The following is a 24,168-nucleotide window of genomic DNA, read 5'->3' on the forward strand; positions in this document are numbered from 1 at the left end:
CTTAATGAGAGTCTCCTTTGGAAATCTTCGCTTCTCCTTCCCACCAGTATATGAAGGCCCACTCTTGCAGCCACTGTTTCTCTTGATCTGTACTCCACTAACTGCCCAAGTCACACAGGTAATTAATTAATAGAGCTGGGATTCGAACCTGGGCCGTCTGGCTCCTGAGTCAATGGTCTTAACCCCTGTGCTGTGCTGTGTCGGCTGGGAGTCTTAGATCATCACATCTATAAGTTGACATTATCTGATGGTGTCACTGATGATAGACAGCACAAGCCATGTTCTAGTATAAGCCAATAGTTATATCTGTAGTGCAGAATATCAGCAGCACAGGATTTTAGAGCAGAAAGGGAGACTGAGTTGCTGAGGAAGGCCTTCTGAAGATGTTATGTCTTCAGCTGCATCCTAAAGGCAGGAGATGTCAACAGGCACAGGGTAAGAGAAATGGCACTTCGGGAGGGGGGGAACATAAAGAGGAAATGCCTCTGTTCCAATGTCAGAAAAGACAGCCCACATAGGAGCTTACCCACATGCCAGGATACGGACATTGGCCATTTGCCTTCCTGGTCACTGCGAAGGTGTGGGCTTACTTTTATAGAACTCGGCCCAAGGTGCCTGTTACCCAGCTCTACCTCCACTTTTCTTTGTCACTCATCTTCCCCAAACAACCCTTTTCCTCTTTCTTTGCTTCTTAAAGATATCTTTTTCCTACACCTTCCCAAAGAAGAAAATAGATTTTTGAAATTGAAATAAAGCTGGGGAAAAAAAAAAAAAAGCAGGTGGCCCCAGATTTTCTCTAGTTTGCCTCCATGTGACCAAGTGAGACCAACAGGTCTGTGCCAGCTTCTGAATGGGCCACAGACCTAAGTCTGGCAATTGTGCCAAACATTCATAATTCCTTCCTCAGCTAGAGAAGGGACACAGTAACCTTTTACTCTGTCAATTTCAATAGTTGAATGTCATCCAGCTATAGGGCTGGTTTCCAGAGAAATGCTGGCTGAGAAGCAAAAGAGAGAAAATGGCAGGTGTGAGGCCAGAAGGTTCCCCGTAATGAGTAACGATGGAAGTCAAGTTCACTGGGCAAGCCGCGACACTCACGTACCTCGTCTGGCGCAAGGGGATAGGTAGGGACACACACAGGAAAGGATCAAAGGTGTTGCTCTGTTTCAGGCAGTGGGGACAAGTCAAGGAAGATCTGTGAGGGTGAAGAACAGAGGCGAACGTTTAATCACACGTAAACAACTTGGCGGTAAAATTCAATACAGAATTACCCTTGCATTTCCACTCCCAGTGATTCCACTCGTAGGTACATACCCAGAAGAATTGAAAACAGGTGTTCAAATACTTGTATACAAGTGTTCATAGCTGCTCCATTCACAATAGTTAAGATGGGAACAATCCAGCTATCCATCAACAGACAAACGGGTAAACAGAATATGGTACATCCACATAGTGAAATATAACTCAGCCATAGAAAGGAATGAACCCCGGTCCATACTACAACGTGGATGAACCTTGAAAACAGTAAGCTACATGAAAGCAGCCAGACATGAAAGGGCACATATTGCATGATCCTGTTTATAGGAAGTATCCAGAACAGGTAATGCCATAGACACAGAAAGCAAATTGGTGGTTGCCAGGAGCTGAGGGAAGGGAGGATGAGGCTGACTGCTTACTGGGTACCAGGTTTTATTTTGGGGTGATGAAATGTTTAGGAACTAGGAGGTGGTAGCTGCACAACACTGTGAATGTACATGTCACTGAATTGTACGCTTTAGAGTGTTTATGTTACAGGACTTTCACCTCCATTTTTTTTAAAACAGAAAAGAAACTTTAGGACACATAGAAATGCACTGAGTATGGGAAGGGAAGCTGTAACCCGTTCCTGCCATACAAACCCAGCATGCCAACTTCCAGGCTGAACGGATCTCAGGGCCATCTCTTCCCCTGCTTCTCAGCCTCACTGTGCCCCGGAACCACAGGAAGCTTTTAAAAAAAATTCCAATGTCCAGGCCCCACTCCCAGAGATTCTGTTTCAAGGTGGGTAGAGAGAGGTCCGGACATCAAAATCTTTCTAAAATCCTGAGAGCTTTTAAGCTCCCCAAATGACCCTAGTGTTCACCTGTAGTAGAGAACCACTGACATTGCCCACCCTCCTTACTGTACAGAAGAAACAACAAGAAGTTGCTCCTTAAAGTAACAACTAACATTGCAATAGCATTTGCTAAGAATCAACATCATTCTGAGCATAGATGAACCCATTTGCCACCCATAGTAACTAATATTATGCCCATTGTACAGAAGAGAAATCTGAAGCACAGCGAGGTTAAGTAATCTGCTGAAGAACATACGGCTCTTAAGTAAGAAAGCCAGGCTCGGTTTCCCGACTCCATGCTCATATCATTCCTGTGTTCTTCCATAGAAATCAGTGAGGTGTCAATTGCTTCAGAGTAGATATATATAATGTTCATTTATATTCTTTCAACTCTTTTAAACTTTTTAAACTCCCTTACTTTAAAATGGATCTCTGAAAATGAAATGCAACTTTTTTTTTTTTTTTGAGACGGAGTCTCACACTGTCACCCGGGCTGGAGTGCAATGGCGTGATCTCAGCTCACTGCAACCTCTGCCTTTCGGGTTCAAGCGATTCTCCCTACTCAGCCTCCTGAATAGCTGGGATTACAGGTGCCCGCCACCACGCCCAGCTAATTTTTTGTATTTTTTTCAGTAGAGATGGGGTTTCGCTATGTTGGCCAGGCTGGTCTCGAACTTCTGACCTCATGATCCACCCACCTCAGCCTCCCAAAGTGCTGGGATTATAGGCGTGAGCCACTGTGCCCGGGTGAAATGCAACTTTTATATTCCACGTGTACGTACCAATTCTCTTTCTCCTATCATATGATGCAAAGGATTTCTCTGCATGCTACGTTACTAATCCTAAAAATCTACATTAACTTCTCTGAGGACACAGAACAAGACCGCCCTGGCAGTCTGACTCTGAAGTCCATACTCTTAGCACTGTATGACATTACCGGGATAAGTCAGCAAGTAAGCCAAAGCTGGTATCAGAACAGGTTTCCTGAGTCCTTGTGGAAAGTGCCCATCTTGTTTGATTGGTTTTCCACTGAGCAGACAAATAGGAAAATCCAGGGACACACAGGAACATAAAGGGGAGGGTGCCGCCTGAGGCAATCCTGGGTGATCTGTCCATTACAAGTCAGTTATCTTGGATACAACTTATCAGACCATCAACCTGATTATAGAAAACAGGCCCCAGTACTGGACATTCCATCGCTCCTGCTGCCTCAGGTCATTTGCCTTTGGGAGACCCATGGTAGTGTTTTTGTTGAAAGCACTGTATCAGACAGTGAGTACCAGCCAGCCAGAAACCCAACATTTCTGGAGTCTCCTCTGCCCTGCATCTCTCCTCCAGTCCTTCTCCACCTCTGTCCATCACGTACCTAGGCAAAAAATTGGCCTGAAGGATATACTTGGGTCATTGGGAAATCCCCAAATTCCCATTTCACAAGTATATAAACCAATGAGAGAGAATGTTTTTCATTGACGTCTTCATGTTTTTCAGTCTACTAAAACTATGCCGGGTTGCATTTTTCTTGAAGCATTGCAACATATGAAACCGGTTCAGGAATATGACTTTTACATTGAGCCACCAACTGCTATCTGCTAGCAAGTGATGAGTGGTTTGTAGAAAAACAAATAGAATGGGCAAATTTTATATTGAAAGAATGAAAATGGGCCGGGCGCAGTGGTTCATGCCTGGAATCCCAGCACTTTGGGAGGCCGAGGTGGACGATCACCCGAGGTCAGGAGCTTGAGACCAACCTGGTCAACATGGTGAAACCCCATCTCTACTAAAATTACAAAAATTAGACAGACGTGGTGGCGGGTGCCTATAATCCCAGCTACTTGGGAAGCTGAGGCAGGAGAATCGCTTGCACCCAAGAGGTGGAGGTTGCAGTTGCAGTGAGCTGAGATCGTGCCATTGCACTACAGCCTGGGCGACAAAAGCAAAACTCCATCTCAAAAAAATAAAAATAAAATAAAATAAAGAATGAAAAAGTATAATGTTTTCATAATAAACTATAGGAAAGATGTGAAATATATCCATGTATCAAAGGTTGGGAAATGAGGACAGACTGATGTGACCAGCATCTGGAAGAAGATGGAAAGGCAGCTTCACTTTTACAAAAAGCTCTGACCACGTTACGAGGCTACAGCAATATACCCCAATGTGGCCTGACAGATGCCTCCGTTCTCCCCATTCGCTCCAGGACATTCACAGTCCTGCCCTGTTGTCTCGTAAGCACACTCACAGGGAAAAGGAACAGAAAATCACCCCACTGCCTTTCAACGTTCACAGGCCCATTTCCCTAAGTTATTCATTCTCCTTGTCAAATTGCTTCTGTTACAAAGCTAACCCTGTCAGTGCAAAAAAAGTCAGGGCTGCGGTTTGCTTTTCCACCTGCTACAAATGCCCACCAATGAGCCCTAGGCTTTGCCCCTGAATTTCTTGTCACTCTGCCCTTTAGCTGCTGCCAAATACACACACATCTTTCACCTCAAACCCAGTCCACTTTACCTGCTCACTGGACAGTGGATCTGACGTCTACGCAAACAGCAATAATTATGCCAATACATAAGCAAGATCTCACCTTTCAGAGATCTGTTCTGAGGAAGCCTTCAAAAAGATCCTTAGACTTTCTGTGGATAAAGGCTATGAAGGACATGAAGAACTTGTGCACACACACACACAGACACACTCCTCCAGCCAAAACTCCAACATAGCCACAATCGTTGGTTGTTAGACTTGCAGACATTCTTAGACTGTGATGATAATCACATAGAGTAACTAAATATCTTTGCTATAGTCCAGGATCTTCCACACTCTAGTACTGGAGGTTCCTCTTCTCTCCCCCAACCAAAGTCAACAACTCAGCCCCTTAAAAGGGTTAGTTTAAGGGAAGATGCCTCTGAATTAACCCATAAATAACACATCCATCTCTCAATTACATCAAGAAGGCTGATGCCATCCCAGGCAAGCTCTCCCCGAGGAGAGGAAGCCAGGAGAGAGTCAGGGACAGCAGGAGCCGCCAGCCAGGCACTGTCGCTACCGACCACTGCAGAAAACCACCTCTCAGACCTCAGGGCATCCCTGACGACACCTTGTCTTTATCAGCAGGCACAAAGCAGGCATTTTCAGCCACTGCCAGTTCATCTTTAGCGTGAACACCTCACCTCTTACTCATCGTGCTATAGGAAAAATACCCAAAGGGCACTGATGGTCCATAATATCCAATCAGCTCAAATGTCACTTCCTCGGAAGTCTTCCCCACCCCCGATGCATCCCACGCCAAGTCAGGCATGTACTTCAAAGCACCCTCGATTTTTCCTCCGAAGCACTCACCAGTTACAATCATAGAAAAACCCAAGAGTCACCCTAAATCCTAGATTCTCATCTCTCCCTTAGTCCCTCTACCCCTCACCCCGTTAGCAAGACTGGGGTGAGGGGTTAGGGGTAGAGGGACTAATGGAAAGATGCTGACTCTCCATCCAAAAACATACTCCAAACCCCTCCACTTCCCTCCATCTCTACCGCCACCTCTGTCGTTCCAACCACCATTGCTCTCCTGCTAGGACCATAATGGCAACACCAACTGTTGCTCCTGCCTCCTCTTGCCTCCCTGCATTGCTCATAAAAAGCAGTTGCCTCTGGGCCAGGTGCAGTGGCTCATGCCTGTAATCTCAGCACTTTGGGATGCCGAGGCAAGTGTATCACTAGATGTCAGGAGTTCAAGACCAGCCCGGCCAGCATGATGAAACCCCATCTCTACGAAAAATACAAAAATGTGCTGGGCATGGTGGCGCATGCCTGTAGTCCCAGCTACTTGAGAGGCCAAGGCAGGAGAATGGCTTGAACCTGGGAAGCAGGGGTTGCAGTGAGCTGAGATCATGCTACTGCACTCTAGCCTGGGTGATGGCATGAGATTCTGTTTCAAAAAAAAAAAAAAAAGCAGTCACTTCTGAAACTGATGAACTAGATCACCCCCTCCTTTAACTCTGCAGTGTCTTCCTGTGTCCTTGAGACTAAAACCCGCACACTTGGACTTAAAACCTGCCCTACCAGGTCCCCACCCACCTCTCCAGCCCATCTCCAGTGCATGCTTATAATCCCAGCTACTCTATTCCTTGGCAGCTACCCTGGGCTTTCCATTCCTTGAACTTGCCAGGATTATTCCTACTTCTGGCTCTTAGCCTGTGCTGTGTCCTCTGCCTGGAATACTCTGTCCCCAGTTATTAAAATGGTAGACTCCTTGTCACTCTGTTTTCAGCTCCACTGTCCCTCCGAAAAGAAGCCTTCCCTGCCCGCCTTATGGAATGTTGGCCACTCCCCCGCCTCCCAAGTGACTCCTTATCTTTCTGCCGATGGCTGTCACAGGTTGTTGTTTACTTGTACATTATCTAACACTCCCCCGGGTAGAATGTGAGTTCCCTGAGAATGGACTGAGTCTTATTCACAGCACCTACAAGACAACCCAGCACACAGTAGGGCATGAATGCAATATCTAAAGAATCAACAAGGATTCAGCCGGGAGTTCTACTCCTCATGGTAACTGCTGGACCAAGCACATTAGCAGGCACTTGAATATTTGAAAGAACGAAAAACAGTATGGGGTCGAGAGGGGAACTGAACAGAGAAACAGGTGAATGAATTGTACAAGGACACAGATGAATTTGACCTGCTGGCGATGATCGGTGATCCCTCCCCTCTCTCTAACACACCTTCATCTTATACTCCCCTTTCCCTTGTTCTAAATGTTCTTCTTTCTCTTCTTCTATGCTTTTCCTCTGTCTCCTTATTTTTGGTTCTAGCACCCTCTGCGTTGGGCACCTGAGGATAAGACAGATCCCCATTCAGGCGCGGTGGCTCACGCCTGTAATTCCAACACTTTGGGAAGCCAAGGCAGGTGGATCACAAGGTCAGGAGTTCAAGACCAGCCTGACCAATATGGTGAAACCCTGTCTCTAATGAAAATTAAAAAAAAAAAAAAAAAAAAATGAGCCGGCATGGTGGCACACACCTGTAATCCCAGCTACTCAGGAGGCTGAGGCAGGAAAATCACTTGAACCTGGGAAGTGGAGGCTGCAGTGAGCCAAGATCGTGCCATTGCACTCTAGCCTGGGCATCAGAGGGAGAGTCCGTCTCAAAAAAAAAAAAAAAAACAGATAAAACAGATGCCCTACAAGCGGCTTTCACGGCCAGTAGTTTTCAAGGCTGGTGACCACAAAATCTGTTTCCTCTCTGCATACCTCCTCCTGGAGAGTAACCACATCCCTCAGGAAATGAGAAAGGCTTTCTTCAGGCATGACAGAGAAATCTGAGCTCAAGGGGTGCGATCCTCTTTACTCTGTACGCTAAACAACAGCAAACAGGAATGGAGAGCCCACAGTCATCTCGGCTGTTTCATCAGGGTCCCCATCCCTGGTGAGGCAGAGAGTGACAGAACTTGTCAAGTGCTATAGATTTTTCTTCACCAGTGGAAAGCAGCTTAGTTTCAAAGACTATTTGGTCTTCCTAAATAATCAACCTCTAAAGACAGTAATTATACCCCATTTATCTTTTCAGTGGTTATTGAATAGAACAGGAATCCTAAATCAGGATAGTTTCCGGATAGTTTTAAGTGACCTCTTGCTGTGCAAACACAAAGAATACAGGTCCCCAAAAAGTATGGAAGTAAATGGCTCTAAGTAAGGAAATTCTAGAAGACGGAATAATTATTTCCTTGTTTGAAGATAAGTCAATAAGAGAAGAAAACCACCTGGAGATCTCCAAAAAACCAATGCAAAGGGAATATTATCCAGACGACTCAGAGAAAAGCACAGCTTTGAAATGATTGACTGCAACATCCAGAAGAAAAATACAAAAAACTCTTTTTGGTATCCATAACAGAGAACAGAGTTTCTGTGAAACTGAAGGAGCAGCAGAGAATCACAATGAATGGACAGGGTTAGCTGGAAAAACAACAGAAGAATTGCAAAGAAAGCAAAAAAGCAGGACTTTGCTTTAAAGATATTTCAGCGGACAAATCCTGGTTCTGCCACTTATCATATGTCCGTAGAAAAAGCCCAACCTCCCAGATGTTAATACTCACCCCCTGAGACTTTTTGTAAGGCTTAAAATATATGTAGACACACACACATAGAAACATATACATGAATACGTACATTGGCAACACACAGACACACACACACACACACACACACACACACAGGCAAGCATCTTAGAGGTGGCTCTTTGTAACCAATGACTTCCTCGTCTAAATCCTGCCTGCTGTGCTCATTCCCACCTTTAAGCATGCATTTGTTCTTGTTGAATATCTTCCTACCCATTCGTACTTCTACTCATCCTGCAGAGGCCAACAAAAGGCACACTTCCTCTGAGAAGCCCATGGGGTTTTCTCCCCTCTCTGACCTTTCACTGCTGCTGTCAGTGCTTTCACTGAACATTATAATATTGAAACTATTCTGCCTTGTATGAGTCTCTGCACTTTCATATAAAAAAAGCTCAAAGAGAACACATACTTTCTGAAGTCAAAGGCTGCATACTTTTTTTATTGTTTGTTTATTTACTTATTTTTTTGAGACAGGGTCTCACTCTGTTGCCCAGGCTGGAGTACAGTGGTGCGATCACAGATCACTGTACTCCAGCCTCGATCACAGCCTCGACCTCCTGGGCCCAAGCAATCCTCCTTTCTCAGCCTCCTGAGTAGGTGGGACCACAGGCACATGCCACACCCGGCTAGGATTTTTTTTTTTTTTTTTTTGGTACAGATGGGGTCTCCCTATGTGGCCCAGGCTGTATATATATATATATATTTTTTTTTTTTTGAGACGGAGTCTTGCTCTGTTGCCCAGGCTGGAGTGCAGTGGCCGGATCTCAGCTCACTGCAAGCTCCGCCCCCCGGGTTTACGCCATTCTCCTGCCTCAGCCTCCCGAGTAGCTGGGACTACAGGCGCCTGCCACCTCGCCCGGCTAGTTTTTTGTATTTTTTAGTAGAGACGGGGTTTCACCGTATTAGCCAGGATGGTCTCGATCTCCTGACCTCGTGATCCACCCGTCTCGGCCTCCCAAAGTGCTGGGATTACAGGCTTGAGCCACCGTGCCCGGCCTGTATATATATTTTTATATCCTCCATAATGCTTGTAACTCTTGAGCTCAGAATGACTTGTTAAGTTGGGCTCTCTGGAGAGAGAACAAACAGGAAGGGTCTCTCCAACTTCAGAGTGACTGCTTGCTAGTGAGATCCCAGCTCACATTTACCTTCTATAGAATCACACTCTTATCACCCCTCCTTCAAGTAAGGTGGAGGGCCCAGGAGCCAAGAAGAAGGAAAAGAAGAAATACTAAAGGTCAGAGACAACAGGAGTGCATGCTTAGTCAGGATTTATAATGGGAGAGAGAAGGGCGTTTGTGCTTTTGTTGTTTTGAAATCTCAGGGTAAATCTGGCGACGGGAGACTGGTTACCAGGAATTGAGTTTGCGGAGCCTTTGGGTGATACATTTTAAACACATCCCCGTCTTACCTATATTGTGCTTGAAAGTGGCTTTGCACAAAGCTTTGACCTAGAGGAAGCTGAGCTGATGGTGACAGGCAGTTCTCAGAGGTTTTATTGGCTTCAGGTGGAAGCTGCAAAGAAATGAGGAAAGGAAGCCAGATTAGATACACCTCTAGTCACTCAACTGCTTCCAGACCACCGAGCCCATGCTTCCTCCTGGGCCCACATCATCCCTTTCTGGGATTCTGCAGAGTCTCAACCTTCAGTGCTGCCTTTACCATAACTCAAGTCTCTTTCAATCCCCTGACCTCCCAAATTCTCTGGGACAAGAAGTGTTGTGTGTATTAAAAGAGCAAACCTGAGCCTGAACCTTGGCGGATGGTCGCTCATTCTCATCAGCCTCACCTGTTCCCCCTGGATGGACGGTCCTGTGCATTATCTCTGTCCCACTCGGCTTCAATGTCTAGGTGCCTCTTGTATATTTCACGGGGTGGGCTTGCCATCACCTCAAATGCATCCACACCAAATATCTCCACCTTCCACCTGCCTGCTAAATCATTCCTGCCCCCATTTTCCAAGGAGCCAGTTTCACATAAGTATTCTCTTTTGCAGGCAAATGAGTCTTTTAGTTTTTCAATTTGGTGCACAAGCTTCCTTCACTCCGTTCATCAGTACTTGTGTCCTTTACATTCCCCTTGCGTTTGTTTCCTGTGGCTGCGATAGCAAATTATCACAAACTGGGGGCTGTAAACAACAGCTTATTCTCTCACAGTTCTCATGAGCAGCCATCCAAAATCAGTATCACTGCACTGAAATCAAGGTGTGGGCAGGGTTGCACTCCCTCCAGAGGCTCTAGGTGAGAGTCTGTTCCTTGACTGTTCCAACTCTGGTGGCTGCCGGAATTCCTTGGCTTGTGACCACATCACTCCAGTTTTCAATCCTGGCATCTTCAACTCTCTCTCTGCTCTGTCTTCACATAGCTTTCTCCTGTGTGTGTCTCAAATCTCCCCCAGCCTCTCTTTCACAAGAACACTGGTAGCATTTAGAGCCCACCTGGATAATTCAGGTTAATGACCCCACCTCAAGATTCTTAATCACATCTCCAAAGTCTTTACCATAGAAGGTAATGATATGATGTGGCTGTGTCCCCACCCAAATCTCATCTTGAGTTGTAATCCTCACAATCCCTGCATGTCTAGAGAGAGACCTGGTGGGAGGTGATTGGATCATGAGGGCGGTTCCCCCATGCTGTTCTCGTGTTAGTGAGTTCTCGTGAGAGCTGATGGTTTTATAAGGGGTGCTTCCCTTTGCTGCTCACTCTTCTCTCTCCTGACGCCTTGTGAAGAAGGTGCCTGCTTCCCCTTCCACCATGACTGTAAGTTTCCTGAGGCCTCCCCGGTCATGTGGAACTGTGAGTCAATTAAACCTCTTTCTTTTGTAAGTTACCCAGTCTCAGGTATTCCTTTATAGCAGCGTGAAAACAGACTAATACAGATAACACCTACAAGATGCATCAATTAGGACCTCATGTCTTTGGGAGTCATTTTTTAGCCTGTCTCACCTCAGGGCTTCTGTGTGCCCTAATGCCACCAACTTCCTCTGGACCCCTACCACTTCCAAAATGAGTTAATCAACCTTTCTCGTTTCCCTAAATTTATTCTTCACCCCCGTCCATTCCCTACCACACATGGGACACAATTTTTTGATTAAGGCCCTGTTATGCCAAAATTTCTGTCCTAGAAGATGCTGTACCTAAGGGCAATCCCAGAATCAAAGCCACTCATAATACAATGCTATTTAGTAAAATATAAACTTACCTATATAAATATCTATGCAAGACCCCACATAAAATATGACCTAGAGCAGCATCTCTCAACTTTTTCATCATTACTCCCCTCATGGAGTCTTTTTAGACAATTTTTCCTAACATTCCCACCATGAAACTCGAATCCCATGGATACACTGTGTATGCGTCTATATATACCTTTAGAAGAACAGGCAGGCAGTGAGGTATATGTAAAGACCTGGGTGAAATTAGAAGTAAATGTTGAAGGATTTTAGAAAGCAGATGACAGAACGAGGCAAAAGGAACACATGTGAAGCGTCTGGGGTAAGGTGTGCAATTTACTTCAAAGTACATCCAAAAAATAAGATGAGGGAAAAAAAGATATGAGTAATGAGTGGATAGAGAGACAGATGGGTAAATGTGTGATAAAGCAAATTTAGTACAACATAAGTTGTAGAATCTAGGTGATGGGGAGGAGTGTTCACTTCATAATTAATTCAACTTTTCCATATGTTTGAAATTTTTCATAATAAAATATTGAGATGAACAAGTTATGAGTGCTCAAAATGGTCATTCTTATATGTCCTAATATTTTATGACACCCAATTTGCCTAGGATACAAGATGTGCAAAGGGAAGTAGAAAACAGGGCTGGAATGTGAGTCTGGTGCCACAATGGGTGGGGACTTCTATGTCCTAAGGGAGACTACCTGGCTCAGTGAACAGCATGGTAACAGGGTCAAGAATGTCCAAATCAGGCTGGGTACAGTGGCTCACATCTGTAATTCCAACACTTTTGGAGGCCGAGGCGGGTGGATCACCTGAGGTCCGAAGTTCAAGACCAACCTGGCCAATATGGCGAAACCCCATCTCTACTAAAAATACAAAAATTAGCCAGGCATGGTGGCAAGCACCTGGAATCCCAGCTACTCAGGAGGCTGAGGCAGGAGAATCATTTGAACCCTGAAGGCAAAGGTTGCAGTGAGCCGAGATTGCGACACTGCCCTCCAGCCTGGGCAACAAGAGCAAAACTCCATCTCAAAAATACAAACAAACAAACAAACAAAAAGAATGTTTGGGCATGTGCAGTGGCTCATGCCTGTAATCCCAGCACCTTGGGAGGCTGAGGTGGGTGGATCACCTGAGGTCAGGAGTTCACGACCAGCCTGGCCAACATGGTGAAACCCCGTCTCTGCTAAAAATACATATATTAGCCAGGCATGGTGGCACGCATCTGTAATCCCAGCTACTTGGGAGGCTGAGACAGGAGAATCGCTTGAACCCGGGAGGCAGAGGTTGCAATGAGCCGAGATCATGCCACTGCACTCCAGCCTGGATGACACAGCAAGACTCCGTCTCAAAAAAAAAACAAAAAAAAGAATGTCCAAATCCCCACACCAGTACTTGATTACAAGTTACTTGACTGCCCTGATCCAGCTAAAAAAGTTACTTAATCTCTTTGCTCCATGATTTCCCAACCATAATAAAGGGATAATGACAGTACCTGTCTGATAGGGATTCTCTGAGTATTTAAAGAGTTTCTATATATAAAACACAAGGCTGAGTACGGTGGCTCATGTCTGTAATCTCAGCACTTCTGGAGGCCGAGGTGAGCAGATTACTTGAGGTCAGGAGTTCAAGACCAGCCTGGCCAACATGGTAAAATCCCATCTCTACTAAAAATACAAAAATTAGCCGGGTGTGGTAGTACACACCTGTAATCCCAGCTACTCAGGAAGCTGAGGCAGGAGAATCACTTGAGCCCAGGAGGCGGAGGTTGCAGTGAGCTGAGATCGCACCACTGTACTCCAGCCTGGGCAACAGAGCAAAACTCTTGTCTCAAAAAAAAAAAGAGAGCATATGTACAAAACACTTAGAACCATGCCTGGCACAAAGCACAGTGTAGATGGTGGTTGTTATTACACGAGGTGGAGTACCTGACGAGTTTTGAACTCAGGTGGTAGCAACATGCTTGGAGAGATGCTTTAACTTGACAGCTACTGACTCCCAGATGAAGAAGTATAAGTTTGGAGGTTAGGACACAGATTAGTAGGCTCAAGCATTCAGGAAACAACAGGATAAGGTAGAACAGGAGCCATGAAGATGAAAAGGAGGGGTGGATTCCGGACACCCGAGGACGTAGCTTCACCAATCAGCCCCTGACTATGGGAGTGGAGGAACGTGATCAACTACAAGGATCCAGTCTGGTGCCTGGCGAATCCCGGTTCCATTCACAGAGAGGCAAAGTCAAAACAAGAGGTGTGTTTGGGACGGGCATGCTGGGTTTGAGGTGACTCAATATCCAGACAGAGACATTCATGACAAATAGGGGAAGAGCACTTGGAGGAGCTAACTTGGATGCATAGCGGACCCTGGTGTATTTTGCCCTGTATACACTACTCCTCCTTTGGTGGTAGCAAACCCCGTTTTGGAACTCTGAATCCAGTCCATGCATGGAGAGGGGTCTTTAATCAAGGGTCCTGCCCTCACCTACCAAGGGATAGGCCCATGGCCCAAGCAAGCCACACTGAGATGCTCCTACTCTGAATGTGAATCATGACCAGAGTGGCCAATGGCTGAAAACATTTCTGCAGACTGTGCTGTCCAGGGAAGAGAACGGAGCAGTTCCTGCTGCTGAGATACCCTCACAGCTGTCTGATTCTTGACAGTTCCAGGTTGGTCCTTCAGCCTTCCCTGTCATCCAGCGTGAGGCTCCTTGGCCTTCTCCTAAGTCCCCTTTCTTGTTTGAGTCAGCTCAAGTCGGTTGCTGTTGCTTGCAACCCAAGAATTCACAGTGACACTGAACAGCATTGGGAGAGGCTGTGAACAGGATCACCCAGGGAAGGGCATGGAGAAAAAATCCTGAAAGAGGCTGGAGTGAGGGGCAGCAGGGGGTCATTCACAAAACACAGACAATGAGGCCAAACGCACTGGCTCTGCTCTGTTAGCTGAATGACACTCAGCCTCTCTCTCTGAGCCTCATTCTACATCTAACACATCAATTTCATGGAGCTACCATTAAAATCACAGGTGATGACTTGCACGGTGGGTCACACCTGTAATCCCAGCACTTTGGGAGGCCGAGGTGGGAGGATTGCTTGAATCCAGGACTTTGAAACCAGCCTGGACAACATAGTGAGACCTCGTCTTTACAAAACTAAAAAATTAACCAGGTGTGGTGGTGCATCCCCGTAGTCACAGCTACTTAGGCGGGAGTCTGAGGCAGGAGGATCGCCAGAGCCCAGGAGGTCAAGACTGCAGTGAGCTATGATCACTCTACTGCACTCCAGCCTGGGCAACAGAGTGAGGCCCTGTCTCAAAAAATAAATAAATAAAAATAAAAACAATCTCAAGAGATGACATGTATTGTGTATCTTCCCTGCACATAGTCAGTGCTTAATATATGTCAGCTTCCTGATCCTCTCCCCAGCCTCATCCCCTACTTAATTCTGCAAGAGCGGCATTTTCTGGAAAGCAAACTGACAAAAAGATTGTGTTAGGGTTTCTAAAAGGGTAATAAAAATGTGCCCTCTTTGCAGGATGAAAACATTTGAGGATCAGTAAATTAACAGAAAAGAAAGCGGCCCTTATGGTTTTTATTCCAGTTTCAAATAAATCTAGCTACATGGCTTTGCTATGTCTTGAAAACAGAAATAACCTCAAAGAGAAAAAAAAAATCAGAGTTTCACAGAGGACAGAGGCTTTCCTTCTAGGAAAGGGAAAATGAAGTTTCACGCAGGATAATCCCAACAGCTCTGTTCTCTACCTTCAAGCGTACACAGCCGGACCTCTGCAGGCAGCCCAATTTTCTGAGAGCAAATTTTAGGAGAGGCTTTGACCCCAGAGAAAGAGATCTTTTCTGGTTTCAATCAGGTCAAACTAAGGGCGGCGTAAGCTCCTCTCTCTAGCCAATAGCCAATAGCTGGTCTTGCCTGGCTGGTCTACTCCTAACACGCCTGGCCCCTTGAGGAACAGGAAGTAGCTGGAGAGATCAAGGCCAGGGAGTGAGGGGTGGAGGGGTCTGGAATCAGGCTGGGCCCTGTCAGCCACATAGGAGTCTGAATTTTGTTCTATGTGCTATTGGAAGCCAGTGGGGGAATTTAAGCAGAAGACGGACAAGCTCTTATTTCCTTTCTATCTGGCGGTAATGTGGAGTATATTGCAATAGGACATATTCGAAATTGGAAAACCAATTATGGCTGCTTTTACTTGTGTCTTGAAGTTGTTAAAAAGAATTATTGGCCGGGCGCGGTGGCTCTTGCCTGTAATCTCCACACTTTGGGAGGCCGAGGCAGGCGGATCATGAGGTCAGGAGTTCGAGACCAGCTTGGCCAACATAGCAAAACCCTGTCTCTACTGAAAATACAAAAATTAGTCAGGCATAGTGGCACACGCCTATAGTTCCAGCTACTCTGGAGGCTGAGGCAGGAGAATCGCTTGAACCCGGGAGGCGGAGGTTGTGGTAAGCTGAGATCGCGCCACTACACTCCAACCTGGACAACAGAGTGAGACTCCATCTCAAAAAAAACAAAAAAAAAGAATTATTGCCAGGCCTTCTTGGCTTAAATAAACACAGTATTATCTCAAAGAAAGGTCTAGGGGTGGTGCACCACAATGAGAAACAAAGGTTCTAGAGCAGTGGCTCTCAACTGGGTTGAGGGAATGGTGACTTTGTCACCATCCCCATTCCCATCCCAGGGGACATTTAGCCATCTCTGAAGACATTTTGGCTATTACAAATAGTCAAATGCCTAGTCTAGATGCCTGCTACACTGGCATCTAGGAGGTAGAGGTGCTACTAATGCTACCATGAACAGGACAGCCATCCTCAGAAAAGAATCAACTGACCACAAACATCCAACAGTGTTGAAGTTAAGGAAGCCTATTACAGAGTTGAGTTTACTGGATTTGGGTCCTAGCTCTCTCAATTAATAACTGTGTGACTTGGGGCAAGTTACTTAACCTCTCTGTGATCTTCTCCACCCTTAAGCCCAATGCTTTCTCCTGCTACCAAGAGATAGAAAACGAAAATTGAAAGGCTATCTATCCCACCTACCTTAGAAGTAGGAAGACCTGGCCGGGCGCGGTGGCTCAAGCCTGTAATCCCAGCACTTTGGGAGGCCGAGACGGGCGGATCACGAGGTCAGAAGATCGAGACCATCCCGGCTAACACGGTGAAACCCCGTCTCTATTAAAAAATACAAAAAACTAGCCGGGCGAGGTGGCGGGCGCCTGTAGTCCCAGCTACTGGGGAGGCTGAGGCAGGAGAATGGCGTAAACCCGGGAGGCGGAGCTTGCAGTGAGCTGAGATCCGGCCACTGCACTCCAGCCTGGGCGACAGAGCGAGACTCCGTCTCAAAAAAAAAAAAAAAAGAAAAAAAAAGAAGAAGTAGGAAGACCTGCCTGGTATAGCCAGGGAGAGGGGAGGGAAAAAAACAGGATAAGAGGCTCTTCCTATGCAGCCAGCAGGAAGAGGGACCACCTATCTCTATGTCTCCTCTCTCCCGCTGTGGGAAATTGAGAAAGCACGAGGAAAGCTTTAGGGAAAGGAATCCGACACACTGGCTTTGAAACAGACAGAGCCAGGTTCAATTCTATCTCCACCAAGTAGAAGCTGAGTGGCCTTGAGCAACTTAACCTAAATTTCCATTAACTGTAAAATATGCGTTATCCTTGTAATAGTAAAGCATGATGACTAATTTAGTCAATCACTTCAAGAGTTTATTGTCTACTCTGTGTCAGGTAGGGAAATAAATTGTGCAAAGCATCAAGTTAGATCCCTGGCACATAACAAACATCCAATAAACAGTATCTTTTTAAAAAATATATCCTTCTGATTTCAAAATGTATTCACTATAAACTTGTGGAATATACAGTGTAGTAGACATATGTTTATCTGCTCAGCATTCCTTTCTTTGGGGAAGCAAACTGTTCCATTTCTATAAAAGCTCTCCTTGGCCCACGTTCACCCCCACAGGCATGCAACCCAGCTGCACCCAATTAGAATATTCCATTCTTCTGGCCACATGCCCAGGAATGGACATGTGAACCAAGCTGAGACAATCGGACTCTTCCCTGGGCTTTTTCTGGAATCTCAAGCTCTAAAGACTACATGAGCATTGCAGAAGGCCATCTTGTTACCATCTGGGCAGAGTCAGTCTGAAAATGGATTCAGAGACAAGGGATAGAGACATAGTCAAAGACCTGGTGATGTCATCTGAGTCCCTGGATCCAGCCCTACCTGAAGCTGGTCTGACCCTTGGACTCACAAGTTATAAAAGTCAATGAATGCCCTTTCGTTGACTGAGACTAAGTTAAATTTCTGTCACTGTTTATCTTATCAGAATAAGATAAACAGGAAATCATGGTAAGTAAAAGAAAGCACCCCTCATCTCAAAACCCAGAGAAAACACCATGACTTTTGAATGTGTGGTCCTCCCAGGTTTTATTGGGGTGATTGTTTGCTTTGTTTCATTTGTGTGTTTTGGGAATGACTGGGGTGATTATTTTTAAAATAAGAAAATAGGCTTTCAAACCAGACCCCTTGGGCTTGAATCCTGACTCTGTCCTTTACTCAGCTGTGTGGCTTTAAGAAGGTTACCCAATCTCTCTGATACATGAAACATATATAGTTATGTTCTCCTTTTCTTAAAGTTGTAAGTTGACATTTTAAGAGAGAAAAAAAAAATAGAAAGGTAACAGCTGGAAAACATAAAGGAAACAGACAAACTTCAGGAAAAAAAGACTAAGCTTCCTGAGCTGTTCATTCTTTATTACGCTAGAATGACGGGCTCCAAGCAAACACTGAAGGGATGGGAAGGTGATGGTTGAAAGATCTAAGCACTTTCCAAGGGTTTTTTTATTTGATTAATGAAAAGGATGAGAATAACGTGTCCAGATTTAAAACAAAACCAAAAAACCGGTAAAACAGTTCTCAGGGCTGCATCTGGATCAGTCATGTGATACATCAAAAGGTATGTGTTATTGATTAATTATCAAAGCTCATGAAACTTTTCTTCTATTACAGCAGATTATTCGTGGATGTTGTTAAAATAACTTCGCTCACTCACTGATACAGAATTATCAAAGCTCAAGAAACTTCTATTACAGCAGATTATTCATGGATGTTGTTAAAATAACTGCTTACTCATTGATACGGAATTATCAAAGCTCATGAAACTTTTCTTCTATTACAGCAGATTATTCGTGGATGTTTTAAAAATAACTTTGCTCACTCACTGATACGGTTCGGCTCTGTGTCCCCACCCAAATCTCATCTCAAATTGTAATCCCCATAATCCCCATATGTGGAGGGAGGGAGGGCCTGGTGGGAGGTGATTGCATTATTGGGGGCAGTTTCCCCCATGCTATTCTGGTGATTGTGAGTGAGTTCTCATGAGATCTGATGGTTTTATAAGGGCTCTTCCCCCTCACTCTCTCTCCTTCCTGCCACCTTGTGAAGGAGGTACTTACTTCTCCTTCCACCATGATTGTACGTTTCCTGAGGCCTCCCCAGCCATGTGGAACTGTGAGTCAATTAAACCTCTTTCCTTTACAAACTACCCAGTCTCAGGTATGTCTCTTTTTTTTTTTTCTTTTTTTTTTTGAGACCGAGTCTCACTATGTCACCCAGGCTGGAGTGCAGTGGCATGACCTCAGCTCACTCCACCTCCCACAATCAAAGGATTCTCCTGCCTCAGCCTCCCGAGTAGCTGAGATTACAGGAGCACGCCACCACACTGACTAATTTTTGTATTATTCATAGAGATGGGGTTTTGCCATGTTGGCCAGGCTGGTCTTGAACTCCTGACCTCAAGCGATCTGCCTGCCTCGGCCTTCCAAAATGCTGGGATTACAGTCGTGAACCACCACACCCGGCCTCAGGTATTTCTTTATAGCAGTGTGAGAATGGATGAATACTTTCATAATATAATAACTTCATTCGCTTTTACTTTCTGAAGTGGGAGATAGAGGATTAGCATTGGAGCATAAGCCATCAGCGAGCAAAGTCCATAAAGACTGCGCCTGAGATATCAATCAGCTGTTCTTATGACAAATTATTGTAGTGCTTTCCTCCTCTGAAAGGTTTGGGGTTTCATCAAAACCTGGGGATGCTAAATGCACATGTGTAAAAATCATCCACCCTGTGTCGTGAGAGGAAAAGTTAACAGTTAGTGCTCTGTACAATACATAACTGAGAAAGCAATGGTAGAGTTCAAATGGTACCATCTGCAAATAATAAGGAACAGTACTCATGGCCTTGGATGACCACACTAATGTACGGAATACAAACCAAAGAAAAGACTTTTCATATTTTGAGCCAAAATGAAACTCTATTCATTATATCACTGGGACAAAGAGAATGAGAAATACTGGAATAGAAAGAAACGCCTTGTGTAAAACAAACACAGCTAAGAGAAGGGAGCAGGGAACGAACTGTGGATATAGTAGCCAGACTATATAGGAATCTAAGAATTTCAATTTCAAGATTCAGTTTTGAGGAGCTGAGTCAATATTTAAAGGGAAAAAAGAAAACCCAGTACATTGTGTTGTTCTGAGAGTGACCGACCTTCTCCGACACTGGCCCTCGGGATGAACCCTCCAGGTCCTCATGTACACGATCCAGCAACCAGAGCAGGAATTCCAGGGCGTCATGCTGGGAGTTGCCTTGGAACTGAGAGCCATACTTGGAAACTGCATTCTGAAAGGAAAAAAAGGAAATCCAGAGGTGAATTTGGCCCCTTATACAACCAAATGACGGCTCTGTGAGCACCAGGTCTACCAAGTGGTCATTACTCAGCCCTGACCTGGGATGATAGCATGCAAACCACTGGGGTGGAAATGTTCTTTCATGCCAAAGCCCGCCCTTTTGGGGCAATGTCCCCAAACGGTATGAGGGTCTCTGTATATAGGAGAAGATATTTGCTTTCCAGAGGACTGCTAATGTATGTTCTATCCTTTGAAAACCCAGAGGGTGGTCTCTGTTGAGTATTTTGATACTGTTGACCATCTGACCCACCAAAGCTCTCTCCCTGTGACTGCTGGGGCATGATGCTCCACTAGTCTTCCCTCCATTGGTCTATTCTCATGCTGTCTCTCTCTGTTCATCCAGATGGTGAACAGCCTTCTCGCCCTACTTGCTCTCTCTTGCTGATTTCAGTCATTCCCATAACTTCAACTCTTTCTTCTATCAGAATACTGACATTTGCAGTGAAGCTGATTTCCTTAAGTACCATGCATACAGCTCCTCTACTGCCTCTTTCTAACATGTATGAAACTTAAGGATACAAACTTGTTTCTGTGGTTAGGTCATCAAATGGTTGAACCAGCCCTTCACTACTTTGATAAATATGTATTGAGTGCCAACCACATGCCAGGCACTATTCTAGGGACCGGGGATACAACAGTGAACAAAACGGATGAAGACTCACTGCCTTCGTGGTGTTTGCATTCCTGGTCCCCCTTGCGCTGTCCTATTAAATTGTGTAGCAACTTTGTCATTTTCTGCATAAATGCACATTCCAGCTTTTTAAAAGTTTATTGCAAAGAGTAATATATGCACATACTAAAAAACAATAATGCAATAAAAAAGGATGATAATGAAGTCTTCCTTCTACCTGGCCTTCATCCCGTGGTACCCCTTCTCAGGGGACAGCCACTTTTAGCACTTCCTTCAGCATCTTTCCAGGGACTTTTGCTCTACATGTGTGAGCATGTGGGCATCTGGATGTAAGCAAATCACTTGTCTATGTGTTCACACATGCACATGCACACAGCACACGATGGCTGTGGGTCTCTCTTAGACTGCAGAGCCAAGCCTCCAGTCTCATCCCACACAGGTCTGTTCTCTGCTCACGCCTGCCAAAGAGGCTGGTCTTAGCAAGGCTGAGGACCAGGACAATCCTTAACACTGCCAATCAAATCAGGCGGTCTGGGCTTTTTTTTTTTTTTTTTTTTCCTTTCTTTTAATTTTCCCTTGAGATTTAAAGGAGCCTTTAGAGGCCAGGTGCAGTGGCTCATGCCTGTAATCTCAACAATTTGGGGGGCCGAGGCAGGTGGATCACTTTAAGTCAGGAATTTGACACCAGCCTGGCCAATATAGTGAAACCCTGTCTATACTACACATACAAAAATTAGCTGGGCGTGGTGGTGCATGTCTGAAATCCCAGCTACTTGGGAGACTGAGGCAGGAGAATTGCTTGAACTTGGGAGGTAGAGGTTGCAGTGAGGAGAGATTGTACCACTGCACTCCAGCATGGGTAACATAGTGAGACTCTTGTCTCAAAAAACTAAAAATAAAAATAAAGGAGACTTTAGGATGAGACAAAGCAAAAACGCAAGATGTAATTAACTGAAATGCTGGTTTTGAGTCTTTTTTTTTTCAAGACAGTGTTTCACTCTTGTTGCCTAGGCTAGAGTGCAATGGCGCGATCTCAGCTCACTGCAGCCTCCACCTTCGGGTTCAAGTGATTCTCCTGCCTCAGCCTCCCAAGTAGCTGGGATTACAGGTGCCTGCCACCACACCAAGCTAATGTTTGTATTTTTAGTACAGATGAGGTTTCCCCATGTTGTCCAGGCTGATCTCGAACTCCTGACCTCAGGTGATCTGCCCGCCTCAGCCTCCCCAAGTGTGGCTCTGAGTCTTTATGCCAATCACATTAGTTTGGATTCTTCCCCCAGGCTTCTCTGCGTGTTGATTCCCAAGTAGGGCTACCAGATTTAGCAAATAAAAATACAAGATGCCCAGTTAGATTTGAATTTCACATAAACAATGAATATGTTTTTAGTAGAAATATGTCCCATGCAATATTTGGGACGTATTTACACTAAAAAGTCATTCATTTTTTATCTGCAATTAAAAGTCAGCTGGGCATAGTATATTTTTCATCTGGCAACCCTACCCTTAAACAACCCTCAAACCTATCTTCTTATACCAACACATTCTCTTCTGGGTGAGCAGCTGGCTCTTCCAACTCAAAATATCTAAAACCAGCTCATCCTTTTAATGTAGGTGTCGTCTTTCAGGTTCTCCTTCATATCAGTCCACTGTCAAGCAGTCTGGATGCTGGCTCCCAAATGTCTCCACCCTTCCCCTATAGAAGAGTCTCATTCCATCTGTTGAGTTCCACCTGTAGCTGACCCAGACAATATGTACCTAAGGAGGGGCCCAGCCCCTAGGTTCTCCCCTTGCCAACCCACTGACTTCATGGTAGACCAGACCAATTTTCCTACAGCTCAGCTGAATATTGTCATGCTCTGACTCTAAATCCTTCCTTACTCTCCTGCTCACCACCAAATAGTCCAAGAACCCTCTCTGGTTCAGCCCCAAGCCATATCATTCCATGTTTCAAAGCTCCAGGTAAGTAATCCACCTAGCTGCCCCACACATGCTTTCCTACTTCTACAGTCTAGACCTTTACTTTTTTTTTTCTTTCTTTTTCTGAAACGGAGTTTTGCTCTTGTTGCCCAGCTGGAATGCAATGGCACGACCTCGGCTCACTGCCACCTCTGTCTCCCGGGTTCAAGCGATTCTCCTGCCTCAGCCTCCCAAGTAGCTGGGATTACAGGGGCCTGCCATCACACCTGGCTAATTTTTGTATTTTTCGTAAAGATGGGGTTTCACCATGTTGGCCGGGCTGGTCTCGAACTCCTGATCTCAGGTGATCCACCCACCTCGACCTCCCAAAGTGCTGGGATTACAGGAGTGAGCCACTGCACCTGGCTTAGACTTGTGCTTTTGTTCTTCCTTCCATGTGAAATCCATTCCTCTCCAGTTAATCATGATGATCCTTTAAGCCTGACACTCTTCATCTTAGCCTGGCTATCGTACCTGACAACCTTTTCAGAAAGGAGGTGACAACTTCAAGAAGCCAAGACACGATAGGGCCTTAAACATGTCCCTCTCTATAAACGGCAATTCCACTTTGGGGTATTTTGCCTTAGGAAATGAGAGATACAAGCAGAGATGTCTTTACACATCAAAGTTATCTGGGTGAAAACTTATGACACAGTCAGATGGCCTTAAAATTTATGACTGATGAAGGCCGGGCGCGGTGGCTCAAGCCTGTAATCCCAGCACTTTGGGAGGCCGAGACGGGCGGATCACGAGGTCAGGAGATCGAGACCATCCTGGCTAACACGGTGAAACCCCGTCTCTACTAAAAATACAAAAACTAGCCGGGCGAGGTGGCGGGCGCCTGTAGTCCCAGCTACTCGGGAGGCTGAGGCAGGAGAATGGCGTAAAACCCGGGAGGCGGAGCTTGCAGTGAGCTGAGATCTGGCCACTGCACTCCAGTCCGGGCGACAGAGCGAGACTCCACCTCAAAAAAAAAAAAAAAAAAAAAATTTATGACTGATGAAATACAAATGATAAAGAAAATAATAATCTGGTCATAAGAAGAAAAAAATGCAAAAATACATTATTTGAGATTGTTGTTATATATTTATAGATAGCAAAATAAAAGACCAGAAAATACATGGCAAAATAGTAGCAAATGGTTACCACAGAATAATGGGATCATAAGTAATTTTTTAATTTTCATTTGTAAATGACAAAGTTTCTTAACAGTGAACATTGTTCTTTGTCTTTTTCCAGTTATGAAGTATTTGGCAGGTATTTCTCAGAATTATTTTTAATAACCTCCTGATGACTACAGAAGTAATTCCCCTAGAAAGTCTATGGAAACAGGCCGGGGGTTGTGGCTCACGCCTGTAATCCCAGCATTTTTGGGGGCCAAGGCGGGCGGATCACAAGGTCAGGAGATCAAGACCATCCAGGCTACTAAGGTGAAACCCGATCTCTACTAA

The 24,168-nt window shown here is 45.2% G+C and overlaps 1 protein-coding gene across 2 annotated transcripts in view; it reads right to left on the reverse strand.

Annotated features, from left to right (window-relative positions):
* The window catches only part of USP43 (ubiquitin specific peptidase 43), an 86,159-nt gene that overhangs the window by 54,417 nt on the left and 7,574 nt on the right, over nt 1-24,168 (reverse strand). For both annotated transcript variants that reach the window (XM_033184564.1, XM_033184563.1), the window contains exons 2-4: nt 19,931-20,062; nt 9,604-9,707; nt 1,103-1,195 (exon numbers count right to left, since the gene is read on the reverse strand). In XM_033184564.1, coding sequence (XP_033040455.1) covers nt 1,103-1,195; nt 9,604-9,707; nt 19,931-20,062 — 329 coding nt within the window. The remainder of the gene's footprint in view (nt 1-1,102; nt 1,196-9,603; nt 9,708-19,930; nt 20,063-24,168) is intronic.

This window comes from Trachypithecus francoisi, unplaced genomic scaffold, assembly GCF_009764315.1.
Source record: "Trachypithecus francoisi isolate TF-2019V2 unplaced genomic scaffold, Tfra_2.0 Lachesis_group20, whole genome shotgun sequence".
Classification (NCBI taxonomy): domain Eukaryota; kingdom Metazoa; phylum Chordata; class Mammalia; order Primates; family Cercopithecidae; genus Trachypithecus; species Trachypithecus francoisi.